General features: G+C 41.4%; 1 protein-coding gene across 1 annotated transcript in view; it reads left to right on the top strand.

The window, feature by feature from the left end:
- The window catches only part of ak5 (adenylate kinase 5), a 58108-nt gene extending 32377 nt beyond the window's left edge, over window positions 1-25731 (top strand). The window contains exons 8-14 of the mRNA XM_041054310.1: window positions 3024-3097; window positions 10228-10273; window positions 11188-11232; window positions 16108-16271; window positions 23144-23260; window positions 23714-23914; window positions 24982-25731. Coding sequence (XP_040910244.1) covers window positions 3024-3097; window positions 10228-10273; window positions 11188-11232; window positions 16108-16271; window positions 23144-23260; window positions 23714-23914; window positions 24982-25056 — 722 coding nt within the window. The 3' untranslated portion in view covers window positions 25057-25731. The remainder of the gene's footprint in view (window positions 1-3023; window positions 3098-10227; window positions 10274-11187; window positions 11233-16107; window positions 16272-23143; window positions 23261-23713; window positions 23915-24981) is intronic.
- The last annotated feature ends 554 nt before the right edge of the window (window positions 25732-26285 follow it).

Below are 26285 nucleotides of genomic sequence, written 5' to 3'. Positions count from 1 at the left end.
ACAGTCCACTGATACTGGGTTTTGATACTGGCTGATATCTGATCAATAACTGAGACAAATCTGATCATAACATGTCATCTCATGTTCCCTTTTTTCACAAACATAACATAAACAAACATTTTGGCCATAGTTCCCCTAAATTTGGATATTAAAGGAATTGCTCTACATTTTGGGAAAAACACTTAGTCACTGTCTTACTTCCAAGGTTCAAGGAGAAGTAAAAATCATCTAAAGATATAAATCCTGGGTAAGAACAGCTTTGCTGAGCTGTGAGACCAACGGGTTTAAAACTTTCTGGAAACAAGGGGAAACAAATGGCCTGTCTCTGCCTCCTTATCAGCAGCCCTAAAGCTCAGTATTTAATGTGATATCTGCGATTATTGGCCCATTTATCAGCTCAGCTCATTTATTTGACTTCTGTTTCTCTACATTGTGATTCTGCCTCTGCTACACATCAGGTAACTGCTCTCATCTCTGTCCACCAAGTCTTTTCTGCCGTCCTACCTTCTTTAGGCTGGTTGATAAAGGTAAATTTGTAAAGCTCAAAATACTTGAATGAATAAAGTTATGTGTTTTGGTTTTGATCAGACTGAGAGACATTTCCACACAGTGTTGAGTGTGCAAGGACAAAAGGTGTATTTGTTACAAAGCTGCCTGTGAAAATCTTCAGCCAACCTTCTTGGGCTTTACAAATAAACTCGACTTAAAAATCTGCTTGTTTTATGTTTACAAATCATCGCGTCGTGCTGCACAGTTCACACACACACAGCAGAAATCTGAGGCACCCTTTATAAGCATTCATTATCAGTGACGACCAATCGAATTGCCTGTTTCCCTTTATTCTAAAAGCAGTGCCGTCTATAACAAACCGCTTTGGTAATGTTGTGATGGAGCGAACAGTCTGGAGCAGATTCACCACAGCAGATTCACTCAGGAGGAAACTGAGGTTTGTGTCAGGAGGTGCAGAACCACGATGAGAGAACATATGGCACCTCAAAATAAATCAGGAGGCAAAAATATGCTGAGACACAGTGTTGTTTTGATCAGAGGAGAGCTGCTGCCCAATGATATAATCAGTTCAGTGATATTACCATAGGTGAGGAGCCAAAGACAGCTCGTATGTAGAGACAAAAATTGGGTTTTGTGGCGACGAAAAGTTTGACAGCTTTTCTCTAGGATCTGTACCAACCATCAGGTGATAAAGGCCAAGCACATAATATGACTGGAGCTCACATTCCCAGTGATCCTTGACATCGAAATGGCCTTGTGCTACTTGACAGCTACTTGACACGCTTCTGCAGCTCCTCTCGTTGCACTTGAGAGCAGCCTGCTTCATGACAAAACATGGAAATACCAAACAGACTCAGGTGAGGAAAAGAAAAAAGAAAACAAAAATCTCAAAAATAGATCCTCGAAGAAATGAGAAATCATCGCTCACTGCCAGAGAAAATCCAATCAACTGTCTTAATGTTCACTGATTTCTACTCAGCATTCATGATGGAAAGTCTCATTATATTGTTCTTTAGGTAATATATTACTGTTGTAGGAATGAGAAACTTCATAGATTATTGATCTTTTTCTCATTAAGGCCACAGTTGACTGAGAGAGCTTCCCATCAAGGGACCACTTATATATACATGGCGTCATGTGGCTGCACTTTGAGATGTACTTAAGAGCAGCGTGATATCTGTACATTCGTCAAGATGTTTTTGTGCGTATGTCTTCCATGATGGAGCATCACAGTAGGTGTTCAGCACAGAAATAAAAAGAAAAACATACTCAGTGGAGTGCAATTTGAAAGAAACACTAAAAGGTCTGTTTTTTTTTTAACACTGAAACTCTGAAAAGTATGAGGAAATGTGCAGGAAACAAGAAGATCAAGCTAAATTTAAAAATGGAATGGCAGCTGTCACAGCACACTTTGACAAAAATTGTCTCCAGGTCTGTTTGCTGCTGCTGGAACTACATTTCTCCCAGCAGAGAGGAAACCGCCGCCACTCTCCTCCGGCCTCGTCCGTCCTCAGGCTGTGATTATCGCAGCGGCACATGTGGACCAAAGTGAAGTGCTGCTGACGAACGCAGCCTCAGCCACCTGACATCACTGGCCTCAGCAGCAAAACAAAAATCCCCACACTGCCATAACTCAGCTCCTCACTTTCCAAAGACAAGATGCACTCCGACATGCTGCTGACTCTTAAATTATGAACTGTAGAGTGTACACGGGGCAGTTTTTGTTTGCTGGATTTCTCCGTAAATCATTCTGCATTCTGAGGCTTTTTAACATAATGCATCTAAGAAATTCACAGCTGCCGTCTCTCTGGAATCTGCCTGAATGTTTGAAGCTGCATCCACACAGAATCCAACCTAGTTCTCTAATCAGGAGGCTCTGGCATAGGGGGGAAAAAAAAAAAAATCTGCCGAAGGGAAGTGTTATTCACGACCCATTTCCACTGAAGAAGGGGAGGAAGATGCAATGTGGTAGAATTTATCATAGCATCACCCTCAGCAGCTTTCTGACAGCAGGAAGTTCAGGTTCAGTCCAGGTTCAGGTGCTTGTGGAGCTAAAATCAACCTTGATTTTTCTTTGTGCTGCTTAGACTGAACATCAAAGTGCAGATGTGTAGGTGTATATCTACATCTGGAAGATGTAGCTTTGCATGCTGTTGTGGTCCACATGGTGCGGGGACAAAATTAGCTCCCATGTAATGCAAAGAGATCATGCAATATGCATCTATACAAGCATACATAAATATATTTATGGGCTGCTAACAGTTAATAGCATCACATTATGTTTTTCTAACAGTCAGCTCAGAAACTGAACAAAGATTTTTTTTTTTCCTTTTCTGTTTTTCTAATTGCATTTTCCAGACAGGAGACACTTCAGGAGGACTAATCTTCATACTTGACGTACAGACACGAGTTACATTGATCTTTACATCTAACAACACTCAAAATGTTGAACAATTCCTCTGAGTCTAACTGCTTTAAGTCTGAAAATTTATGGTGGATTGTTCTGTCTTCAGGTCCCAGCGAGCTGGACCTCAGTCTACTGGGTGAAACCAGCAGCCTGGCAGATGCTGCTTGCAAGTACAATGAGGTAAGATTACGATTCATTGTTACCTGCTGAGTGTGGAGGATAAAAGTTACACGCTGATAAGACAAAACATTACGATCATTGCTCTGACCGGTCTGTGGCGACGCTGGCCTGTACGAATCAGGGTGCAATACATTGTGTGTCATCACAATTTTCTGTCAGCTGTTCCACCGTAGCCCTTGTGCTGGTTTGAACCAGAGGGAATAGCCTTTGTTAAAGAAGACTGTGCACTACAGCTGAAAACGTCAGGAACAGCGAAGGCACAGAGAGGTTTTTGTTGGGGTTTTGTTTGGGGCCAAAAAAAAAGGATGCCTATTAGTAATCCACATGTCCACCCAGCTTAATCTGATTGTTTTTCAATTGGTTCAGTGACAGCTACTCAGCAGGACACATGCAGTTTCAGTCCATCGCGAAGAGACAGCCAGCTCTCTGGGAAAGTGTCCTCTCCGTGGAGTTTCGGGATCTTTTGTGGTTTCTGTTTTAAATTGGGCTGAGCTGACAAAGGGCTCAAACTTCCTCGACTTTAGCACAAACTACAGCAGTTTGCTGGACTATTAGAGAACTAAGTGAATCTTTTGACAGCAGCTGCTGGCAGAGAATGGTGCACCTCTTATCTTAGACGTCCTATCGTCAGGTTCGTCACAAACTAACTGCACATATTGCAATGTAAGCCAAAAACATGACTAATGAGAAGCAACTGTTTAAAAAGACACAGAGAAATAAAATTAGTTATTTTATAGAAAAGTTTATGACTATAATTTGATAATACCAGGTTCAACCCCAGCAGCAGAATCTTCACGCTGTCCTTTCTCCTCAGTCATCTTCATAACGACCTTATTCAAGTGCTGTCATCAGCAGTAACTTAATAACAATCCCATTGTCCTTTCACAGTGACATTTTTATCCCATTACAGAAATCTACATCCTCCGCTCTAACTCGCTCCCTACTTTTTATTTGTTAAACATAACTGACAATCTGCAAATTACCTTTTTTCAAAAATGACAAATGGTGAACTCGTCTCGGAGGCCGGATGATTCAGCGAGCCACATGTCCGGAGATGGAGAATGCTGTTGTGCAATGCTCGGAGAGAGGATGCAGACGAGCATCATTCCTCCACACAATCCTGGTGCTGCAGTGAAGCATAACCCTGACCTCTGTCTCAGTTTCCATCCTCCGAGTGTCTAGAAACAAATTGCTCTGTTCTGTCTGCCTCTTTCTCTTCTGCTTTTCTCTGCTTTCTGTCTCAGGAGTGTTGCTGCCTGTTGGAGCTTCTTTACTGTTTTTCAGTTTTCCAACTAGGCATGATTTTCAGGCCAAATACACTCAGCAGCAGCACACCTCTTCACATTTATACAGTGCATTGAATTCACACATGGGAGCTGCTCTTGATAACTGAGTCTGTTTACTTCTGGCTGCTCAGCAGTGGAGAACTTTGGGTATTTTCCTCAGCGGTAATTCACTGGTGGTGGTAAATAGCCCTCCTCTGTAGCATTTACTATCATTTTCTTGCCTCATCCCCTTATGCCACTTAAAAATAAATCTATAAACTTTTTCTTTTATGTTTTTTTATTGAACCACGGCATGGGGTATGTGCGGTATCAGCTAAAACCCAATACTGATCTCAAACTTTTTCTTTTGCACTTTAAAACTCATCTGCAAAATGTAATTATATTTATGTAGAAAGTTTAGAAATTTTAGAACTTTCTTTTCCACCAAAGTTGGCAGAGACCAAAAACAGAGCTAAAACAGTTTGATAGCTGTTTTCTTACACTTACATCTAGACAGTGCTTCAGAACAACTACTGTTCTTCAGCTGCTGTTTAAAAAGGTCACGGATGTGGAGCCAACATGGAGGAGGATATTTTGGCAGGAGTAATGCTCTGTTACCTTCCAGCTGACATCCTGCTGGGTGTCTCCTGGGCTTCGTGGCGGACTGTGACTTTCTTAGAAAACGCTCTTGGTCATGCCTGATACCAGTGAGACTGATCGATAATTATCGATTGAGGTCACCTACTCATTATTATTTAGACACATTCAGGCCTGGTCCATCAATACAATACGGTGGTAATCCTTGTAGAGGAAACCACAGAGCGGCTTGAGGACTAACAGAGTGGGGGCAGGCAGGCAGCTCAGTGAAGACGCCGATGTCCCTGTAAAATTTCTTACTTTCCACCACCTCTAGTTTACTCCTGATGAGAGCACGAAATCTACAGCGGCATCGGCAGCTTGCATTTCTGAGTCACTTTCTTTGTTTGATGGCGTATTTTTCTTATTCCCATTGATAAAGGGCCAAATGTAAACAATCCAAATGCAACTACAATTTTACGTTTATTAGCAGAAAGTTAAAACATCAAAAGTAAACACTGGGTCTTTGTATCCGTCTTCCAGACTAAAAGAACAAGGGTTTTTGTCTGATCTGTCTTACGGATTTGAAACAATTGGCCTTGTGGGCTCTAAAGGTGACTCTGAAAGCTTTGTAGTTTGTTCAGTGTGTGCATGAGCTCACCAGATTAACAGCCTAAATTAGCTCTTGTTGTGTTATGTATTTGTAGCAGATGGTTACCAAATAAAACTAGACACAAATAGTGTAAAGTTCCTGTAAAAAATGAATTAGCTGAATGGATTGTATTAAGGTTGATAGTGGGTTTTATTTTGATGTGACAGCCAGCCGTGGTGCATTTGTAGACATTTTGCCAACAGTTTGTTGACACCTCTGTGTTTGCTGTAAAATATTCCCATCATCTCCAACAACCACAACAAACCCGGTTCAAACAATATGACACGAACACAGCGCTAAATAACAAACATTAGCACACTAACACTCTAAATGCCTGCTACATATCAGCATGTTCAGTTGAAGCAGAAAATATTTGTGCACACAGAGATTTCATCCATAATGCAAGAGACTCCCATGCATGTGCCTGAGGTCTAAACCCTCCATGATAAAGTGATAAAGATCTAAAAAAAAAAAAGTTGTCTCTCCATCATCCATCAACAGTTTTATATCATGGTGTTAAATGAGCATTACAGCATCACAGAGCTGCTAACACGGACAGAGACTGTAGGTGTTGGTTTGGGATGTTTGTGTAGGAGTGTGTGTTTATGACTGTATGTGTTGCTCATCGCTAATATACAGTATCAGCTTCCCTTGAATTAAGAAAAACAGTCTTACTTTACAGTGTGTGTGTGTGTGTTTACATAGCTTCGTCTCCGTCACGTGTAAGCAATCGAGTCATGTGTTTCTGTCCCTCTCTCTGAGTCATCAGACCAGTTGGTGTACCCACATGCCAAGGCTCTTCGTTGGCACCCAGCACTCCCCCACACTGACGGCATTTATTTAACACTAACAGAGCTCGACTTCACTTTATTCTGCTTATTTACTGTTCTCCTACTGTATGTAACTGCAGCTCCACATTGACCCCTCTGCAAACAGCCGCATCATCTAAATCAAGGCCATTAGGAGTCAGTTTCAGAGCAATGTGAGTTCAGCGCTGACAGGAGAGGGAAATGTCAAAGGAGGTCATATTTCTTCTGCTTCCATTTTTCCGTTCTTCGTCATCTGTCTGCAGATGATGTCAAGCTGTTTTCTGACACCAAATACTGCAAATTGCTCCATAAAGTACAAAAAAAAAAACAATTCAGTGTGTCATTGGTCGGGCACAGTGTGAGGACGAGAATAACAATGTGTGTTTCACGCAACATCGCTTCAGTGAGATACATCAACACTGAGACTGCTGACGATTGCTGACAGAATACTGTTTATCCCCAATAATATATCTTGTCGTGGACAGAAAAAAGAATTTCAACAGACTTTTTTGTCATCTTGTCTGTCCTGTCTTTGTTGAGCTATTTCATTGGTGATTTATTATCAGCTACTACGTTGTGTTACTGAGTGTTTGTTTTTGTTTTTCACTGTCTTGTTAGTTTACACTGTGAATAATGGTGAGTAATATGTTCTACGGCCATGATGGCACTAGATTTAAAAGCCAGGGGATCAGAGGTGTTACATTTAGTCCCCTGTCTACTATATTTCACAGCAGCAGTCCATCCAATAGTTGTAGAGATGTTTCAATAAGAAGCAAAGTAATGGCGCTAGATCTTATGTGATCCAAACTCATTTATTTTGGTTTCATCTGACCAAAGACTATGCTGGCGGCATTCATCAGCCTTCTTTTCATTGTCTTCTTTTCATTCATGCAATGGTTTTCTTCTTGGTCACCATCCCTAGAGGTCCCGAGAGTTACGCACACGTACCCATATGTTTCTCAAAGCAAGTCTGCATAAACAGTGAATTGTTTATGTTGTTATTTTTTGAGCACAGGTTGTACGGTTCTTCCCATCCCTCCTAACCACTGCTGCAGCTGTGTTGCCTGCTGATGCTCTCCCATCTTTATGAAGTCTCACTGTCTGGTTTCTTACTTGTTCGGGCAGTTTCTTACCATGTGGGGTGGATTAAGTTTTGTTGTAATGTAATGTCTGTTTAGTACTTTGTGACTTTATGAAATACAAAAACAATTCAGTTGGGCTCAGTATGAGTATGTGATGCTATGTGAGTATGTAGTGCTATCTGCACTAAGATGGCAGAAGATAATATCACACTGTATTTATGATTTATGTGCACATTAGATGTTTTTCTCTCAAATGTGAAGTCGAATGCTCAGTTTTCACACATTCAATTGCTTTTCGGTGGGAAGTGAAATGAAACATGGAGGTGCTGAAGCACATAATGTATTGTTTGAGCTCCTGTCTGATCTGCTATTTGCCGGAGACCTGCCAGGAGAGATAATAGGTGCCTAATCAGATTTATGTAAATGTGTTGCACAGTGTGAATAGTTTACACTGCCAACAAACATCATCATTTTGGAATGTTGTGTTGGATAATGCAGCTATGTCAGAGTTAAGTAAATAAACACTAAAAAATAGTAAATAAAATAATAATAATAATGACAGTGGTGACATCTAAGTTTTAAAGGAACATTTGAGTTGCACATCCTGATCGGTGCTCTTCACATTCCCTGTGTTTCCCTGCTTGCATGACTGATCAGTTACTGTGAGCCATTTAAAAGATCCATTAACATTTTAATTTTAAACTCTCTCTCTTTCCTCATTATTTGAATAGAAGTGAGACAGCACTTAGCTACAGAGTCCATTAGGCATGTGGGCAGGGAGGGGCGGGGATGGGGGGGCAGGAAATGACAAATAGTTCTCTCAAATTGTCCCAAATCAAATTACAAATCATTCATTCAAATTATTAAATCACCCATACTGTATAATTATTTTGTTCCCTTTGTTCTGTCACTCATATCCTCAAATTACTTAATGCATTCCATCAAATTAGCAGCGATGAATTATCACCTTAGTTTCATTTGTCTTTCATTTACTGACATTTATGCTTGGAAACTGTTGGATTTACAGTAATAGAGTTTTATTTTGATACTGGGCTCTGATTGACAATAAGTTAAAGCTGCACTAATCAACAGTTAAATATTAACAATGTGAACAGTGTCGCTCAGACAGACAAACCCTCAGAAAATCCATAACCTGACGGAGCTTTTTAAACTTTTTTCAGCTCATTGTTTTGGTTAGTTAAAAAGTTCAGTTATCAATAACGGATCCATGGAGCTGCATTCAGGTGATAGTTCCACACCACAGGCAAAACCTTTCACATTACAGGCAAATGTTTGATCCACTTAATAAAGAAATATTGACTACAGCTTCAGATAATTTAAGGGATCAAATCTCAGTTTAGGGAACAATTTATCTCCCTTTATTAAAAAATAATGCTCATACGAGGAAAAGGAATATCTGGCTTAGCAAGACGAGCTCAAAGCATCTTATCTCAGTCACGGCTCTGAACGTCGTCCTGTACACACAGAAGCTGCACAAAGATCAGCAGTGATCCCAGGATAATCATTAATTTTGTACTTTTTTTTCATCCTTTTTTAATATCAGCCATGCAGATTTTCCATGTTTGCCTTTAATCATCTTTTAATGCTATAACTCGAGTTATTAGCGGGTCAACTGTGTCAGAATGATGCAGATGGCCGAAGCTGAGGAGGATAACCATGGAAACCTGAGGCAATGAGACTCAGAAGATTATTTTTGGAAACAGTCTCAAATATCTGAAATAGCTGACGTGCACTTGAATCGAATGAATCAGATTTCCTCTTGAAACAGATTAAACTAAGTAGAAAACGTCTCTCAGCTAATTTTTCCGGCTGGTTTCCACTCTGACATGTTTTTGTAACTCTGTAATCATGATTCAGTGAATGAGGCCGCTGAGAGTTTCAGTCCACCTCCAGGCTCAGACCACATGTTAGCTCCAGGGAGACTGAGGGTTCTCAGAGGGTGCTCAGTCTTATTCTCTCCTTCTCAAATACTTGCTCATCTTCTTTTCCTTCCTCCTCTCTGTCTTGATTCCTGTGCCTTTCCTGTGCTGTTTTGCCAAATCCTGTAGACACTCCCTTTTTCTTTCCGCCTCTAGTTCGTTTTCCTTCCCTGTTTTCAATATGACAATGCTCCCATGCATAAAGCCAAGGTCTGGTTTCACAAAGATATTTTAGGGCACAGGCCCTTGGGCCTTCTCAGCACAGAATCTATTGCAAAGAGGCTCAAAGAGATGCAAAATGACCACAAAGAGCAGGCTTTGGGGTCATTGTGTTGGTTGTAGTTGTTTTGTGTCTTTTTCTGTCTAAGTCCATCCATCCATGAGTCTGCAGGGTCCTAATTTGGCTTTTAGATTAATCAAATGCAGGTTAGACAGTTTCACAAAACTAAAGACAGACTTATTTTAAGCCCAAAACATTAACCACCCTACTACAACCATCCTCTACACAACTACTAAACTATACTGAGCCTGACTGACAAGTTAGTAAGTACTGAGCCCTGCCACATGAGGAAACCCCAGCACTGCTACAGGTCTGCGCTGCATTGTTTTATGATAGTGGAAGTTTGTTGTTCCGAGTCTGCACAGAGCCCTGACCTCATACACTCAGAGATTTTATGAAATAAACGGTTAATCGAAATAATTGGCAGATTAATTGGTAATAAAATTACCAATTAGTTGCAGCCTCAGTGTAAATGCCCACAAATGCTGTTCAAGTGTGTTCATGTGAGTCTCTCATGTCTTTCCAGGTTGAAGAGGAGGAGGAAATTGGGTATGCTGAAGGAGCCGCAGAAAGTGAGCTGATGAAATGATTGATTTTGAGTGGATGACATAACTGATTTTGATTGATCGTCTGTGTAAAGACAAAAGTGTTTGTTTACTTGTCAAAAGACAAGTAAACAAACACTCTCCTCTATAACACACAGGTGACAACACAAGAACATATCTCCAACGCTTTTGTTAGCAGCCATATATTTATCCTCTTCTGCCTTCTTTCCCACCCCATTCAGCATTTCAACACACACACACACACACACACACACACACACACACACACACACACACACACACACACACACACACACACACACACACACAGACACACACACACACACACACACAGAGGCAGCAGGGAGAGGCTCATTCAGGCATCTGGTGAATAACAGCTACATGACACGTGCCATTTACTGAGATGGAACAGTGTGTGTGTGTGTGTGTATTTTCATCAGCATCACTCTGCACCAACAGTATTGATTGTGTAATGGAGGGGGAGGACGACTCGTCTGTAGATTCACTGTCGTCAGTCAGACCTGATGTTTATCTCGTCAGCTAACGACAGCAGCAGAGGACAGAGAGGAGGAGGAGGGGGAGGAGGAGGGGGAGGGGGAGGAGGAGGACACCCGTCTGATTAAAAAGAGAGAAAAGCCTGCATTTAGTTGCCATGTTGGTCAGCAAATTGGCATAAGCCACATTTATAAAACAAAATATAGTGAAAAACTCCACTCCGCTCTCCTCACTGGTCCACATTAAATTGAAGGGTGTGGTCACTGGTGGTGTAGTTTGGCAACCACCCACCCACGTCATTTAGAATGTCTGCTGTTCCTGACGATTATTTTCATAATCAATTAATCTGTGTGTGTTCATGTATTACGGTCCGTGTGGGCCGACCTGCACCGCATGTTAATCTCTGATTTTCTTTCCTCTGACAGGTTATAGTACAGAACAGAGGAAACCAAAGGTCATCTTCATGATGGGTAAGTACATGTGGTGGAATTCAAACACACACACACATTTAGAATAATAATGAGCAGCTGCTGACTGTTCGGCTGACTGTTAGTTAAACTACCCTCATTCATACACTCAGACAGACAGTGCCGCTGGAGGGCAATCGACAGATGTCTGTTCTTAGAGAGTCCCACTGATTTCAGTCACCAGAGGGGAAATTAATGAAGTGATTTAAAAAGTTTGTGTGCCTCTGTAGAGCTTCCTGGCTTGTTTCAACGCTGCTCATCAGCAGAAAACAAGACAGGGATTATTATATGAAGAGAACAGACGTGGTGGAAGATGTAAAACTGAAGAAACATTAGCAACAAAGCAAATTTTGGTTTTAAACACAAACACTGGGATCAAAATGTGGCCCACTGAAATAAATTCGTCAGTTCCTGTAGCCTTTCACCTTTATGTCATTTGCATGTAATTACACTCCTCCTCTTCTGAGAAAGTGCTCTGATTACTAAAGTAAAATCTCTGTGCTGAAACATAACTCTTTATTCAGAATTCCTCAGAAGTGTTCAAACTGTTAATCAATTAATCACTATAGCTTCATAACTAACAGAAGCTCAGTGAATCAACAGAGGATCGGAATCAGTAATAATTCTGTTAATCTGTTGTTTAAGTCGTTTATTAAGCAAATATTTGTAAAATTTTGATAAATGTATAATAAAAAAAATACATAATTTTTCTCTGAGATGCAGCAGAGTAAAGGTCTAACACACCAAGAACTGGTGCCTAAAAACTGTGCCCAGGTGCAGCAGATGAGTAAATGTACTTATTTACCTCCCACCTCTGGAGGCAGAGAGTGGTGTATTTTTGTCATCAATTAGTGAGGCAGCGGAGCTCAGTCAGCTAATTGACGACAGGACAGAGAGATGAAGGTTAATGAGAGATCTGGGACACACAAAGTCTCCATTAACCACCGTTCACTTTTCTACCATGGAAAAACTCAGAAGATGCGGTCATTAAAAGATTATTTAATCAGTATTGTACGTGTGTGTGTGTCTTCTCTTTCACACCCATACGGATTATAGACCAGTTATGTGCATTAGTGTTAAAATCCCTTTTTTTGGAAGCCAACATGACAAATCCCCACTGATCTGTATTAGCACCAGTTCGTCTGATTACATGAGAAGCAGACGTGGAGAGAGACCAGCAGCTTTTCCTCAGCAGGAGCAGATAATTGGAGGAAAATGCCAGCTGCATATATAACAACTGTCACCTGCACTCAAATCTGTCTCCAGAGCAGATTTTATACCATATAATGAAAGGTTGGCCATGCAGGCTAACACGTTCATGATTTTATTCTGTTTACACCAAACTGTGATTTTACCGTCAGTGGGATTTATCCAAAGTTGTTTTAGACTTTGGATTTCATGTCACGTCTTCTGTTTCTCGACTGATAAGACCTGAACAAAGCATCGGTTTCTCCAGCTTCAACTTCTGACTGTCAGCACTGTACTGTTATCTTCATGCCCGTACATACTCCATCTGTTTTCACTGAAACTATCACCGCCCTCCTCAGATCTCTCTCAAACCTTTCACCACCCTCTGATCTGCCTGCAGGTTGCTAGTAGCACTATGTGGAACAATTCACAGACTGATAACACTAAGAAAAGTTTTGTATCAATAGAGCTGCGAAGTGAGAGGAATCAAGAGCGTTTTCCCCGATTCTGTGCTCTCATTTCAGTATTTTCTCTAAAACCCGGGACTCTCCTGGATAATGTGATGATCCTGCAGGGGAAACAATGCAAGCACCCACGTTTAATTCACCCACAATCAAAGCAGAATTCCAGAATTCATTAACAGAGGGCTGTTAATGGGCTAATTAGCAACTGTGTTTCGGACACATCGCTTCCACCACACAAATAATGATTGATGAAAATCACAAAACGGTGTCTATTTCAGACACATGGGAGCGCGCACGTTCACAGCTGCCTAAATCAAAGCATCTTCCCAGTCGTAATCTGTCGTCAAACATAACATGAACACCTTAATTCAGCTTTATTTACAGCACGTTCACATTTTCAGGAGCAAGTCAACACCGAAGGTGCAAAGTGCTTTACAATAAAGAATAACTGACAGGACTAAATTATGTTCCGTGCGTAAAACTGACAATGTCAAGCGTTAGTATGAATATAATTAGTGACCTAAGACTTTACACACATGATGAGCCATCGTCTGAAGACTTACTTGCGTGAGCAGGAAGATGTAAATGCCCCTATGATCAATTCTGTGTCACCCCAGAGGACACGTTTTCTTTCTTGCCACGTCAGACATCATGCTGACTTTGAAAACTCTGTCTCAGCATGATGACTCCTCTCTTCAGCATAAAAATGTCCACCTCTTCCTCCCAGCCCCATGTCCTCCTGTTGCTCTTCTCTAACACCTTTACATTTTGCTTTTAGGTTTTGATTTGGCACGTCCTGTGCACTGAGAGAATTTCCTCCTAGTGATCATCACCAACGTCTGAAACCCTTGTGGATAACTGAGATGTCTCAATTAGTGGAGGCGAGAGGTTCATCTCCACCGCATCCCATTTGTCATTTAGACTGATTTTATTTTTTATGTAAAAGTATTACCTGCTGAAACTTCAAGGAAAATTTAATTATGTAGCAGGACTGCATACGCAAATTAAATTACAGTAGAGAATTTTTTTTCCCCCTCTGTATGATCTTCTGCCCTCTTTGCCTTGTTTCATGTTTTTCATCTTCATCTCCATCTGCTGCTCCATCTCTTTCTAATGTATTTCATCTGTCACTTTGGCTTTAATCGAGGACAGCGCTGTGACAGAGGTGTTCGCACAAGGTGGCATGGTTTGAGTGTCAGTAGCTCAGCACAGTTGTTTCTTTATTTCTTTCTTTTTTCTTTTCTATTGACATTTAACATTTTATGCCTAAAAGTACATAAATGCATAAAATTGCTACTCTCATATTAGTGAAAGAACATAAAACATAAAATTTTATGCCAAAAGGTATATAAATGCAAAGCAGCAAAATTCCCATAAGTCAGATCGTAAAGGTCATGGCACATCATCATCATCACCATTTTATGTGTGTATGTCAGTTTGCACAAAAATGAAAAAATTTGGCTGAGGTGGAAAATAACGTACATGAAGCGTGTGACGTGTGTGCGTTCTCTTGTTACACATTCTTCTTCTGCAGTTTTAATGGCACCCGACCGAAGAATTAGCGCCACCAGCTGTTTATCTTGACAGATCCTAATGTTCACATACATTGTGTTTGTTTGTTTTGCTACCTGTTTTTCAGGGTATTGTATTATATTGTTTATGTTGGGAAAAAAATGCAACAGAGCAAAAATAGAAAGTAAGACTAAAAATCAGAAGATGATTTCAGATAAATACCAGCACAGAGGTCCTACAGTTACACTTCATCGACTCTCAAGGTCCAGTAATCTAAATTTCAGATGGTCTCAGAGAGAAGAAACTCTCTTTACCCACAGAGCTGATTTCTACAGCACGTTTAAGTTTGAGCCGACTAACTAGAAGAGTCACTAACAAGCTTCTGAGGGTTTCTGCGTCAGCCCCGGTGGGTCATTATTTTACTTTCTGGCAGAGGTGTTAGGCAGCAGAGGGATACTTTCAGTGAGTAGGCGTATTGGGGGGGGGGGGGTGGCATTTTCACGCTGTTGAAATAAATTAAGTCGGTCAAAATGTGTAGAATGTACAATGAGCGAATGCATAACTCCCCTGCTTGATTTCTCATGGACCTTTTCTGACTTCATGGTCGTCCCTGGTTGAGGCGAGCCCCACTCATATCTGTCCTCGCTCTCTGAGGAAATGGTGATGAGGACATTTGTTTTTGAAGGCGGGCAGAGGGCAGCGACTCTCAGACTCGAGCAGAATACTGATGAATATGAAGCACATCCCAAGTTTTATTACTGGGCTCAAGGCTGGTAATGATAAATCACCGCTTCCCACCAATGCTTCACACAGCTTCATGGCCAAGTATTGAAAACCCCTAGAACCTCTGCACACCTCACAGACAGGAAAGTTTTCTGTTATTCAAAAGTGAAATCACTAAAATGTAATTTGTAAATGTATGTGCGCTCTTGTTTTGTCAGTGATGTTTGTTGTAGACAATGACAGTCTGAAGGCTTTAACTTGAAAGTGGTTTGAGTTGATGTTATTCATTTTGGGGCTTAATGTTAACCTATAGTTGATTGGTAATATCAAAGTTAGGGAAAGTATTATGTCAACGAGAGACCTCACACGTTTAAAAGTACTAACGTGGTGTGTGTGTGTGGGAGGCAGCAATGCAGTTCGATTCAGATAATCATCTCTGATAATTTGGCTGTGAGCCCCTGGCAATGATTTGCGCGCATATACACACACACACACACCCTCCCTCTTTTTTTACCTCTGGCCACACACCTTTTTCCTCATAAATACCCACATATAGACAGAGCTCACTCTCTTTTCTCCCTCCTTCACTTTCTCACACACACATCATCTATTTCCTATTGTTTCGCTCTGTCATGCTCTTTTCTTTTTCCACCTCTCAATTTCCTCCTCCTCATCCTCGCCTCACTCTGTTGTTGCTGGTTCACTGATTGCTTTGTCTGTGAAGATACACGGATCCCTGTTTGTATCTGTGTACAAGTCTTTCTATGGTTGTGGTTTGAAACCATGGTCCTCACAACTTCAACGGGCTGTTTGATGGTTAAGTCTTGGGTTTAAGGTTCAGGTTAGAATTAGGTTTAGGTCAGGGTTAAGGTTAGGGTTGGGCAAATACTGGTATGGTTAGAGTCAGGATAAGTATCCAGGAAATGAATCCAAGTCTATGTATTATCCCCAAAAATGTCTTTGCTCTGTGTGTATGTGTGTGTGCTGTCAGGTGGTCCAGGCTCAGGGAAGGCTCTCCAGTGTGAGCGGATGGAGGACAGGTTCGGCCTGCGTCGTGTCACCCTGGGTGACCTGCTGTGTAACGAGCTGCAGTCTCATAGCGATAGAGGGCGCCACCTGCGGGACATCCTGGAGAGAGGAGAGCAGCTGCCCGAGGTCAGTGTGGAAGTTTCTGTTCTACAGCCACAATGTATAGAGAGCTACAGTGAGACCAGAACTGGTTTATTTACTCACTGACCTGGGCTATTTAATAGTAGACCACAGGAACACATTTTACTTTCCCATGAAGACCAGTAAAAGAAATCCTCAGTGAGAAAGTTAAGGCACCTTTACACTGAGATGTCAGCTGACAGTTGTGAGAAAGCCATCTCTTCTAATATTTTCTGATATTATTCTGCATTTAGACACATATTGCACTTGAAGACAAAGGAGAGATCAAGCTGAACTCAGACCTACAGCACACTGAGAACATGATTTGCTTCTCTGGCAGTGAACTGGACAGATCAAATATGTTTTACACAATTATTTAACACTTACTTACTTACTTCATCAAACACTACATTTTACTGATAAATGTGCCTGTCAGATGATATGTTTGGAAAAGACAGGATGTAAAAAAAAGTGGTTTAGTTGGTTTTAATATTAGAATATGGTAATAAGTATAAACAGAGACTGTAAAATGCTGCCATTCAAAACCACGACAGCACTAGACCCTGTGCAGTACGCCGAGCTAACTGATCATTTAAAATGAAGGTCTCACAGGTTATTATTTCATGAAGACAGACAGCTGAAGATGAAGTTTAGTTGGAAACATGCAGAAAGGCAGGTCTGTCCACGCTGTCACTGAAAGATAAAACATCTGATATGCCGTACATGTTTTCCTGCCAACAGCCTAATGAAATAAACAGAAGAGGGCGGACAGAGCTGAAATATTATACATTCAGGAGTGCTCAGAATGGCTTTCACAGAAATTGCATTGTCACACAAACTGTACCAGACAGAGCCGACATGGCTGCCTGAGCCTGTACTGGAGCTGGAGTTTGTAAAGCTGATGAATAATCTACAGCTCCAAACGCTCTCAGAGGAAACCACATTTTCTGAGACAGGTTCGTCAGGGCAGGGGAGTCGACTCTAGCCAGTAGCCAAATGAAACTTCATTGAGTGGGCAAGTTGTTTATAGAAGATATGCAGCAAACACTGAAGCTCATTAAACTGAAACAGCAAAACCCTCCCTTCTATTCTCCTTCACAATCTTTACCCCCTAAATTTGTTATTGCCAAGGCAACGACATTAACAAATAGGCTGACTAAAAGAGAAATATGGCGGAATCCAGAGCATCTTATACAGCATGGTAATATCCTCGTCAACAAAACAGAAGGCAGGATCATAGATTTGTAGCTAAGTTAACAAGCTAACAAGCAAGGTAACCTTACCAGGCATAATCCCAGTGTGCCAGCAAACTTGTTGGTCAAAATAAACAAGCAAAGAAACCTAAAGAAATTCAGTTTACAATCATGTATCCTTACATAATTCAGGAATCAAAATAGTTCCAGATTCATTTTCTGCAAACTGACTTCACAAACTTTACTGTCTGGTAGCACAAAATGTACAGTACAGTAGTTCCTGTATATCTGCAGGAGGTTTATGAGGTTGTTAATCAACAGCAGTGACTCAATAAATGGGTCCATATGCTGAGATTTCAAGCTTAAAAAGAAAAAGAATTTAATTTTTCAGTCAAAAAAGAAAGGACACAACAAGATTTGTCATATATTTCCTCTTCGCTAGAGGCGTCTGCTGAATTTCTACACTCTACTGTGAAAATATGAAAACTGTCACAGGTCTGTCAATATTGCACTTCCTTAGTCTGCAGGACAGTTAAATAAAAGTCAGAGGTGATTTAATGTGTCTGCAAGGCCACTCCGACAGTGGTTGTTATTCATGTACATTTTCTCCGTTCACCTTCTCTGAGCTGATCTCGGGAGAAGCTACAAAGCTGCTCCTCTCACCACCAGCTTCTGTAGGTTACACTGAGGTCTGTATATGTGACGGGCGTGAACAAAATCACACAAAATATAAGTAAAATCTGCTATGAATGCAGCCAGAACAGCACAAAATGGCACAACAGCGGCTCAGTGGACGACCTTACTCGCTTCATTTTAACCTGCAGCAACTGTGGGGTTGTCTGGTTGTCAGTTAATGCAGCCGCCTCAGAGAGAAAGAAAAGATGAGACCAGACTTTAAATCCATCGACAAGGAAGACTTACTGCAGAGCAGTGGAGGCGCAAAATATAAAACACAAATAATAAAAGCAAAATTCAAGATAAAAATGACTGAAATAACATTTCACTGGACATACTACACATTTCTCTTAAAATATTAGGAATCTCAGATGATATAAAGACTTCAATACTGTATATTTTTCTTCAAGGTTGGCTGAAGAAATTCTTCAAAAGCAGCTTTAATTAATATATGTTTATACAAACCATGTGCGATAATGTGAAGTAAAGTTATGTGGTTTTCCTCATTTGAGACAAACTCAGACAGTGTGTTGAAACAGTGAGCTTCACCAGAGAGAAACAAGCTTGGGCACCTCTGTATCATCCACCCATCCCTACCTTTCTGTCAGGCGGGCAGGCTGAAATGTCTTTCAGTCTGAAAACTGCTCCTAGTGACAACTGTGGATCATCCAAAAAAAATGGGGACAATGACAAAAAATGTCACTTGTGCGTTTTCAATGTTTTGAGCCCCACAAACTAATTTTCATTTACCACGACTGTATTGTGATGGCAGCACAAATCTCAGAGACGAATATGTGAGTAAGTACGTGAGAAAAGTTTTTTTTTTTTTTTTGTAATATGGTTGGACCAGCTCTTTATAAAGAGGCATGCTTTTTGTCTTTTCTGCAGCGGAAAATTTCACATTTCACACATAAAGGTTTTGCGAGCAACACAAACAATAGATACAACAATAGAAAACACTAAGTGCAGAAAAGCAGAGTCATTCTGGCTTTCCATCATTTCAAGATTAAAAAGTGGTGCACAGAACTGAATGCAAGACACATAAAAAGACACCCACGCAGAGATTAACTTTAACTTTCTGTCATCTCAGTAGGAAAACCCAGCGGCTTTCAAGCAAGGCTCAGCTGTCTAAGCTTCTTACAGCACATTAAGGTCATGTCCCATAAGTTCACCAACATAGTCACTGACAAACACTTATTTTTTTATGAGTGTGTGAGTGAGATAGTTATGGAGAGACAGAGAGAGAGTAGAAGAGAGAGAGAAGGGGATTTAAAGTACAATGAATAATCCCACACTGGGATTACTGAAGTGCACCTGACCAGGTTTACAGGAGAACACATTACAAAAGCTACTGTAATACAACAAATCACACCCACATCAGAGTTAAGGGTATTTAAGAGAGATAAAACGCTGTCATATGTGGCTCAGTGGCGAGCGAAAAACTGTCAAATCGACACGGTGAAAGTTGGACTTGGTAAAATGTTACCGTACTGTTGCCTGGCAACACAGGAAGTGCAATTTAATATTCTCTGTCAACTGTAATCCCTCCGCAGACCAGTCAGCTCCCATCTGTATGTCTGCACATATAGAGAGTACGGTCACGAAAACACAGCAGGAAGAGTTTAAGACACGTAGCAGTGTGGGATTTTTTTCTCCCCTGTGTGTGTGTGTGTGGTCTTTGTCTCACCATGCAGAGGTAGAATCACACTTCACAGAGGGAGAAATTTATTCTCAGACACATATTTGGAACTGAAGAGCAAAAGTCCTCAATATTTAATGTGTTAAACTCCCAAAAGCAGTGGGAGTGGAGTGCTTGTTTCCCTGCGGGTGTGAGAGCTGCACATGATTTGATGCATCTTTTGGCAGCTCAGGGTTTCGGCACAGCTCGACTGTGAATAATCAGTTAGTTGAGAGAGTATCTGGCTTTGGACAAGGTCAGGTCATGACTAATGTGACTGCTGTGCTACTTTCTTCCTCTGAGCCCCTCTCTCAGATGCTAATATCACCAATATCAACTTTTGTGCTCCAGTCAAACATCAGTGCTTACCACATTTCTCAGAAACACATTGATCGAAGCATCTAGCTGCTGTCCTTCAATGACAGTATGATATGTCAGCGATAAGGAGTTTTTAAAGCTGAAATCAATAGTTCTGGATATACATAATACTGTTAGACCAGTTTTAAAAACTACAACTACAAGATCATCAGCCTGAGACTGGCTAACAACTGCAGAAAGAAAGAAAGAAAGTCATGTTCCATGTTTCCTCTGTTATATTTCTCTCCTTTTTTCCCGTCTACCTGAACTGATAATGATCAAATAGACTCCAAGAAATACTCTCAGGATCCCTCAGACACTGTACAGCCCTTTGAATGGTATTAAAAATTGACAGCAGTTCAGTCAGCTAGGCAACAAGAATTCATTAATTATGTGAATACATATGCATACTATTAGCTGTATATGTCAAGTTCAGCATAGCTTGTATGTATTATTAGATACAGTACAGGAAATGTTTGGAGGTTTGAAAGCTATAGTTTCTGGTGCTGTTGGACATTGTACTAAGATGTGTTTGTAGCATCTCGTCTGCTCTGATTGGTGTAAATGGGGAAGACAAATTATTACAAACACCTGCAACCTCTATGGAGGATTTATCACCGGACTCTTGTATTAGACTGCATAATTTTTATCGAGGTATACCTAATAATCTGGCAGCTGAGTGTACCATCTCGTGAACTGAACGTGATCTAAATCCAGGAATCCATCTGATTTGCAGCAAGTTTTTCAGCACATTTCAGCACATTACAATGCACTTCTTATGTAAAGTTATGTAATGTTGATAAGCAGCAGGTAAACCATGAGAGCAGATGAGCACAGCAGCAGCAGCAGCACAAACAGCAGAACAGGAGCACAGGTTTACATAGAATTATGACATGAATACTCACACACACTACAGAAAGCTGTTTCATAAAATAGAAAATGGGAATATGACTGAATGTGTATGTTGTGAATGTGACAAAATCCTTGGGTTTCTAATGATTTCTCTAACTATATGCACTCACTCATCTTTATGGACCTATGAAGCCAGTATACACTGTTATGCTATCCAAGAGGCCACAGTCTACACTGGGCCAATATGAAACCGCCCAAAACAACAGCAGCAAACCAGAAATTATATCATGCCACAAAGCGAATTAGCCCATAATACTCGCAAAAATCATGAACATCATTACTCTCGTGCCAAACAACAGAAGGAGAGTAAATTCAGCAAGACAAAAGCTAGCGTAGTTAGCACAGTTAGTACAAACAGCAGAGGCCAAGAAACAACCACAAGCACTCTTCGGAGAGCAGCAATCCACACAAACAAACGCAAACACCAAGTGAGCGGGGCAAAGACACAGCAAACACTTACCAGAGTTTGGTGAGGTGAAGCAGCAACACCAGCATTTCAGGGTAAAGCCCGTTGGAGTTGTCTTCAGGTTGAAGAAACTTCCAGGTTGAAGTGGTTGACCAGCAAACAAGTTTCCAATGACAGCAGCAACAAAAAGCAACAACAACACGATTATTTCCTCCACAAAGTCCTTCTGAATCAACTTGATGGACGGGTGGCAGATCCCAGCAGTGTTCACAGCAACATTAGCAGCACAGCAGCAGGAAGGCAGAGCCAGAGAGGAAGTGGAGCTCCACAGCTTTAAATAGGCCGGCTCATTGCAGTGGGTGCGCTTGATTTGTGTTCCAGTGAGTAGAATGTGTCACATGAGCATGATTAGCCTGCACCCAGAAACCAACCAGTGCTCTACAGCTGAAATGGTTAGTTGATTATTCAGTTAGTCGAATGAAGTCTGTTCCAGCTTCTCAAATGAGAACATTTGTTAAATTCTCTATGACAATAAACTTTTGTTCTTATATTTTTGACTGTTGGTCACCAAAAAAAGAAATGTGAATATGTTAGTTTGGGCTTCATGGAATAACGATGGGCCTTTTTCATTATTTTATGACATTTTATACACTAAACAATCATCTGGGAGTCTGAGGCTCCCAGGCCAGTCGCCTGTATTACCTGATTGTTCAACAAAATAAGATTAGTACCTGTCCAGTGTAATACAATATCTGCTGACACTTTGACAGAGCTGTTGATTGAACTCTACTGTCATCACGGACAGATTAAAAGAAAATGGGCCTGGGCACAGACACGCAAAACACCCCCTACCCCTCTACATAAGACACAAGTCACTTTGCATCTGTTTTTAGTCCTTTTGTGTCTTCTTATGGTCATTTTGCATCTATTTTTACTACTTTTGTGTTTCTTTGTTTTCATTTTGCATCTCTTTGTAGTGAAACTCCTGTTTTGTTTTGTTTTGTTTTGTTTTGTTTTGTTTTGTTTTGTTTTGTTTTGTTTTGTTTTGTTTTGTTTTGTTTTGTTTTTCAGGCCTACATTCAAACTAGCAGCCTTGCATTCACAAACCTTACATACAGTATTTAAATGCATATATACCCGCCACTTGACCACCAGGGTATACTGTATGTAGGTTGTTTCTGTACAGGAAAGAAGCACATATGAATGCATACCAATATGCAATCCTGATTAACCCACGGGGGGATCTGTAGGAGATGGATGAGCTGAGAAGCTCCTGAGGAAGAAATCCATTCCTGCTGCTCATTGTGTATGTACCCTGTTGCCTTCAAGGCCCTGCCATGTTCAGTGCAAACTACACACTACACATACATGCAGCAGCTTCATTATACTTTATGCACCTCAGCTTGTGCTGAGGTGCCTATCAAAGATCTCAAAACCACATTCTGACGCAAGACAAGGCCCTTGATACCTGCAGCTTTTGGGGTCTCTAGAGGAATCTGCAGTACTTATCTGCTTTGCTCAGTTGGTAATCCAGCTTGTTCTATGCAAACATCAGACCTCACACGAATGTTATATATATAAACACATGCATATCCCTGCTTTTTTTGGTATGCATGGTGATTAATGCTTGTGCTTCATCTGTGCCTTTGATCTCCAGGACACACTGCTGGAGCTGCTGTGTGATGTGGTGGCGTCGTCAGTACGGCAGGGGAAAGGTCTTGTGATCAGCAGCTTCCCCAGAGACCTGAAACAGGTGGAGGAGTACGAAGCCAAGGTCAGATCATCGGACAGACAGGACAGACAGGAGACATGTGGTCAGGAACATGAATAAAAGAAGAAAAAGTTATGCACCAGCAGACAGAAGTTTGAGTCACGGACCCACAGAACTTAGATGAGTGCAAAAGGAAAACAGGAGTCTGAGGGAGAGGAAACGCTCGGCTCATTTGATTCTGAAATGTGTTTGAAATGCAGCGCTGACAGTGTGAAAATGACTCATAGATTAATGCAGGAGTAAAAGTCTGGAAATAATGGAAGAAAATTGGCACCGTCTTGTTTGTCAGTGAAGAAAAATGTCATTTTTTGATGCAGAGTATACACACATGCTAACACTGATAGGACAACAGGAGAGTGACATTCAGTATCAGGTACAAGGGGAGATGGAGCCTGAGGTTCACTGCTTTAACTGCACTTTAACTGACTTTAGTTTTTTCTGTGCCTTGTGTGTCAGATGGGTGAACCCAGTGCAGTTCTTCTGCTGAACTGCTCGCCTGACACCATGTCCAGTCGTCTGCAGTGCCGTGGCAGATCCAGCTCCAGCTTCCACCCTGACACAGACCGAGACAGCGCCGTGCACAGGAGGGCTGAGAGCTTCTGCAACAACAGCCAGGCGGTGGCGGGCCACTACGAACGCAAGAAGCTCCTGCACATGGTAAGATTAGAAAGAAACTATATTTAGGTTTGTGTGCATGTGTGTCTTCCTGTGGAGCTAGACACAGCTAACTCGGCCGGGGTCAGGGGTTCAATTCCCACGAAGGCTTACTGCTCTCCGAGGAACAGTTCACCCCTCGAATTAGAGTATCTCATTTAAATCCACTTCATCTCAGCTGAGATTCATTTACATTTATAAGCCCCTCAAATGCACAACCCAGCCCTATTTTAAAGTAATTATGTTAACGGAATATTTTTCTCCACAAAAAGTTTATTGTATCATAAAAGTTCCCCAGGAGCAAAGCAGTTACACTCTGGGTCCAAAAGTCCCCAGTTTGTTTGTTTTTTTATCTCATTATTTCCCATATTTTTGTACAACATTCTGACTGAACTTTGCTATTTAAGTGTCTGTGCATGACCAGATTATTAAGTAAGGTGTAGGACATAATGATGCACTTTAAGACACCATACCAGTGTTTGGCTACAGAACACTAAGATCAGGCTTCATGAGCTGTTTGGAGAAATATAATGCATGTAATCAAATGATTCTGCAAACAACAAATCCAAAAACAATTTTAGACAAATTACATCAACAGATATTTATGCCTTCATATCTACAGCAAAATGCATACATAGCTGATTTACAAATCCTTCCCTGTATGCATGCATCTGCATATGATGTTTCTCCATTTATTTAATCAGATTTTTCCTTTAATTTGTTACCCATCTGTAAGAGGCGAACTCGCTGTGCATTCGGTGCCTCTGCTCACTTTACAAACGTTTCTGCTGACATGACGGTCAGTAGATAATCACACATTTTCTGGTTGGGGGCGACTGTCCCTTTAAAATGAGCCGTTTGAATGTTTAAATGCCACATCAGGTGTTCGAAAGTGTGTGTGTGTGTGTGTGCGTGTGCGTGTGCTTAAATGCCACAACAGGTTTTGAGGTCATCAGTCTGCTGTGAGCTTGCAGGGGTTGCTTCGCAGCAGACTGCTGTCCTCGGCTGCACGTGAAGACACTGATGGCTTTTGAAAGGTCTCGTCTCAGCCGGTTTGTCTCCGTCTGCAGATTGACGCTGAGAGGTCGCCGGATGAAGTGTTCACCCAGATCTGCCAGGCGATGGAGTCCTGTCCCACCTTCTGATTTCTACCGCTTCCTCAGCAACACCACTCCCCACCCCTATGAATCTGCTGTCCGAGGGGGGTGGGTGTCCACCTGTGAACCTCCTCTCTCCCTCTGTCTGCCATATCACTCCGAGGAGACTCACACCCACATAACCCCATCACCAGACATATGCTCATTGAACTCCAGTGGTATGCATGTCCCACCTCATGTTTTGAAACACTCCCAGCAATCAGTGAAACCTCTCTCTGCTTTTGACACTGATGAAGCGCCTGGTTGTCACATTCTGCTTCACCTTCTTGCATTGTCTCACTCTCTCTCTCTCACACACACTTAGAGCTCGGTACATGCTGCCAGCTGCCGGATTGAGGCAGATAAATGTACTGAGAAAATAGCACTCCCCGCTGTGACTGAGAGCATGTTCCCAGTTGAATGTGAAAGCCCAGAGAGCTCAGAGAGGATTCCCGCCATGCTAGAAAGTGAAAATGTCAGCGTGTGTTCATGCTCTCGTGCACAGCGACATGCTTTACGGTGTAACAAGCATGCAAGAGTTACAATCAAGCTTAACTGCTTTTTGTGCATTAAATAAAAAGCAGAGTGTTAAAGATAATTGCATTTGTATGTTTCCAAGCTCATCGTACAAGTGCTTGTTTGAAGTCTGGTATTTAACATTCAATAAAGACAGTGCATTTGCTAAATGGAGGATTTCTGAGCGTGTGCTTTGGTGTTTTGTGCGTGCGAGGAGAGGAGGTGATCACAGCTGATCTGACAGCCCCATCTGCTGGAGAGAAGCTCGAAACAAAAGCGCTGAAATTTCATGAAAGGTAACAAAGGGAGAAGAGTTTAGCATCCAATTTATACTGGGGAAAAAAAAAGATTATTCATGTGACCACCTTCAAACCGAAACAATACCCGGATGCAGGTGACCTTTAGCTGCAGCACTCAGTGTGTCAGGGTGTGTTTGACGCGCTCACCGATGGTCATGAGGGACCTGTTGGAGGTATAAATAGAAAGAGACAAAAGAAATCAGGTATTTGAACATTTTCACATCTTGACAACGCCTGGAGGTTTATAAATTGCTTTCTTTCTATGAAAAGGTTCTTTTCTACCACAGGCACACAAAAAAAAAAAAAAAAAATCAGCATTTCATTTCTTTTAGCAGGTAGAAGAGGTGATAAATTAGCTGTCGTTCATTCTGACAATGTTCTGGGAAGAAACAGTTTCAACGTATCTGGTTGGAAGTTTCAAGG

Source organism: Toxotes jaculatrix, chromosome 14, assembly GCF_017976425.1.
Source record: "Toxotes jaculatrix isolate fToxJac2 chromosome 14, fToxJac2.pri, whole genome shotgun sequence".
In the NCBI taxonomy this organism is placed as follows: Eukaryota; Metazoa; Chordata; class Actinopteri; family Toxotidae; genus Toxotes; species Toxotes jaculatrix.
This window is presented reverse-complemented; position numbering and strand designations above follow the sequence as displayed.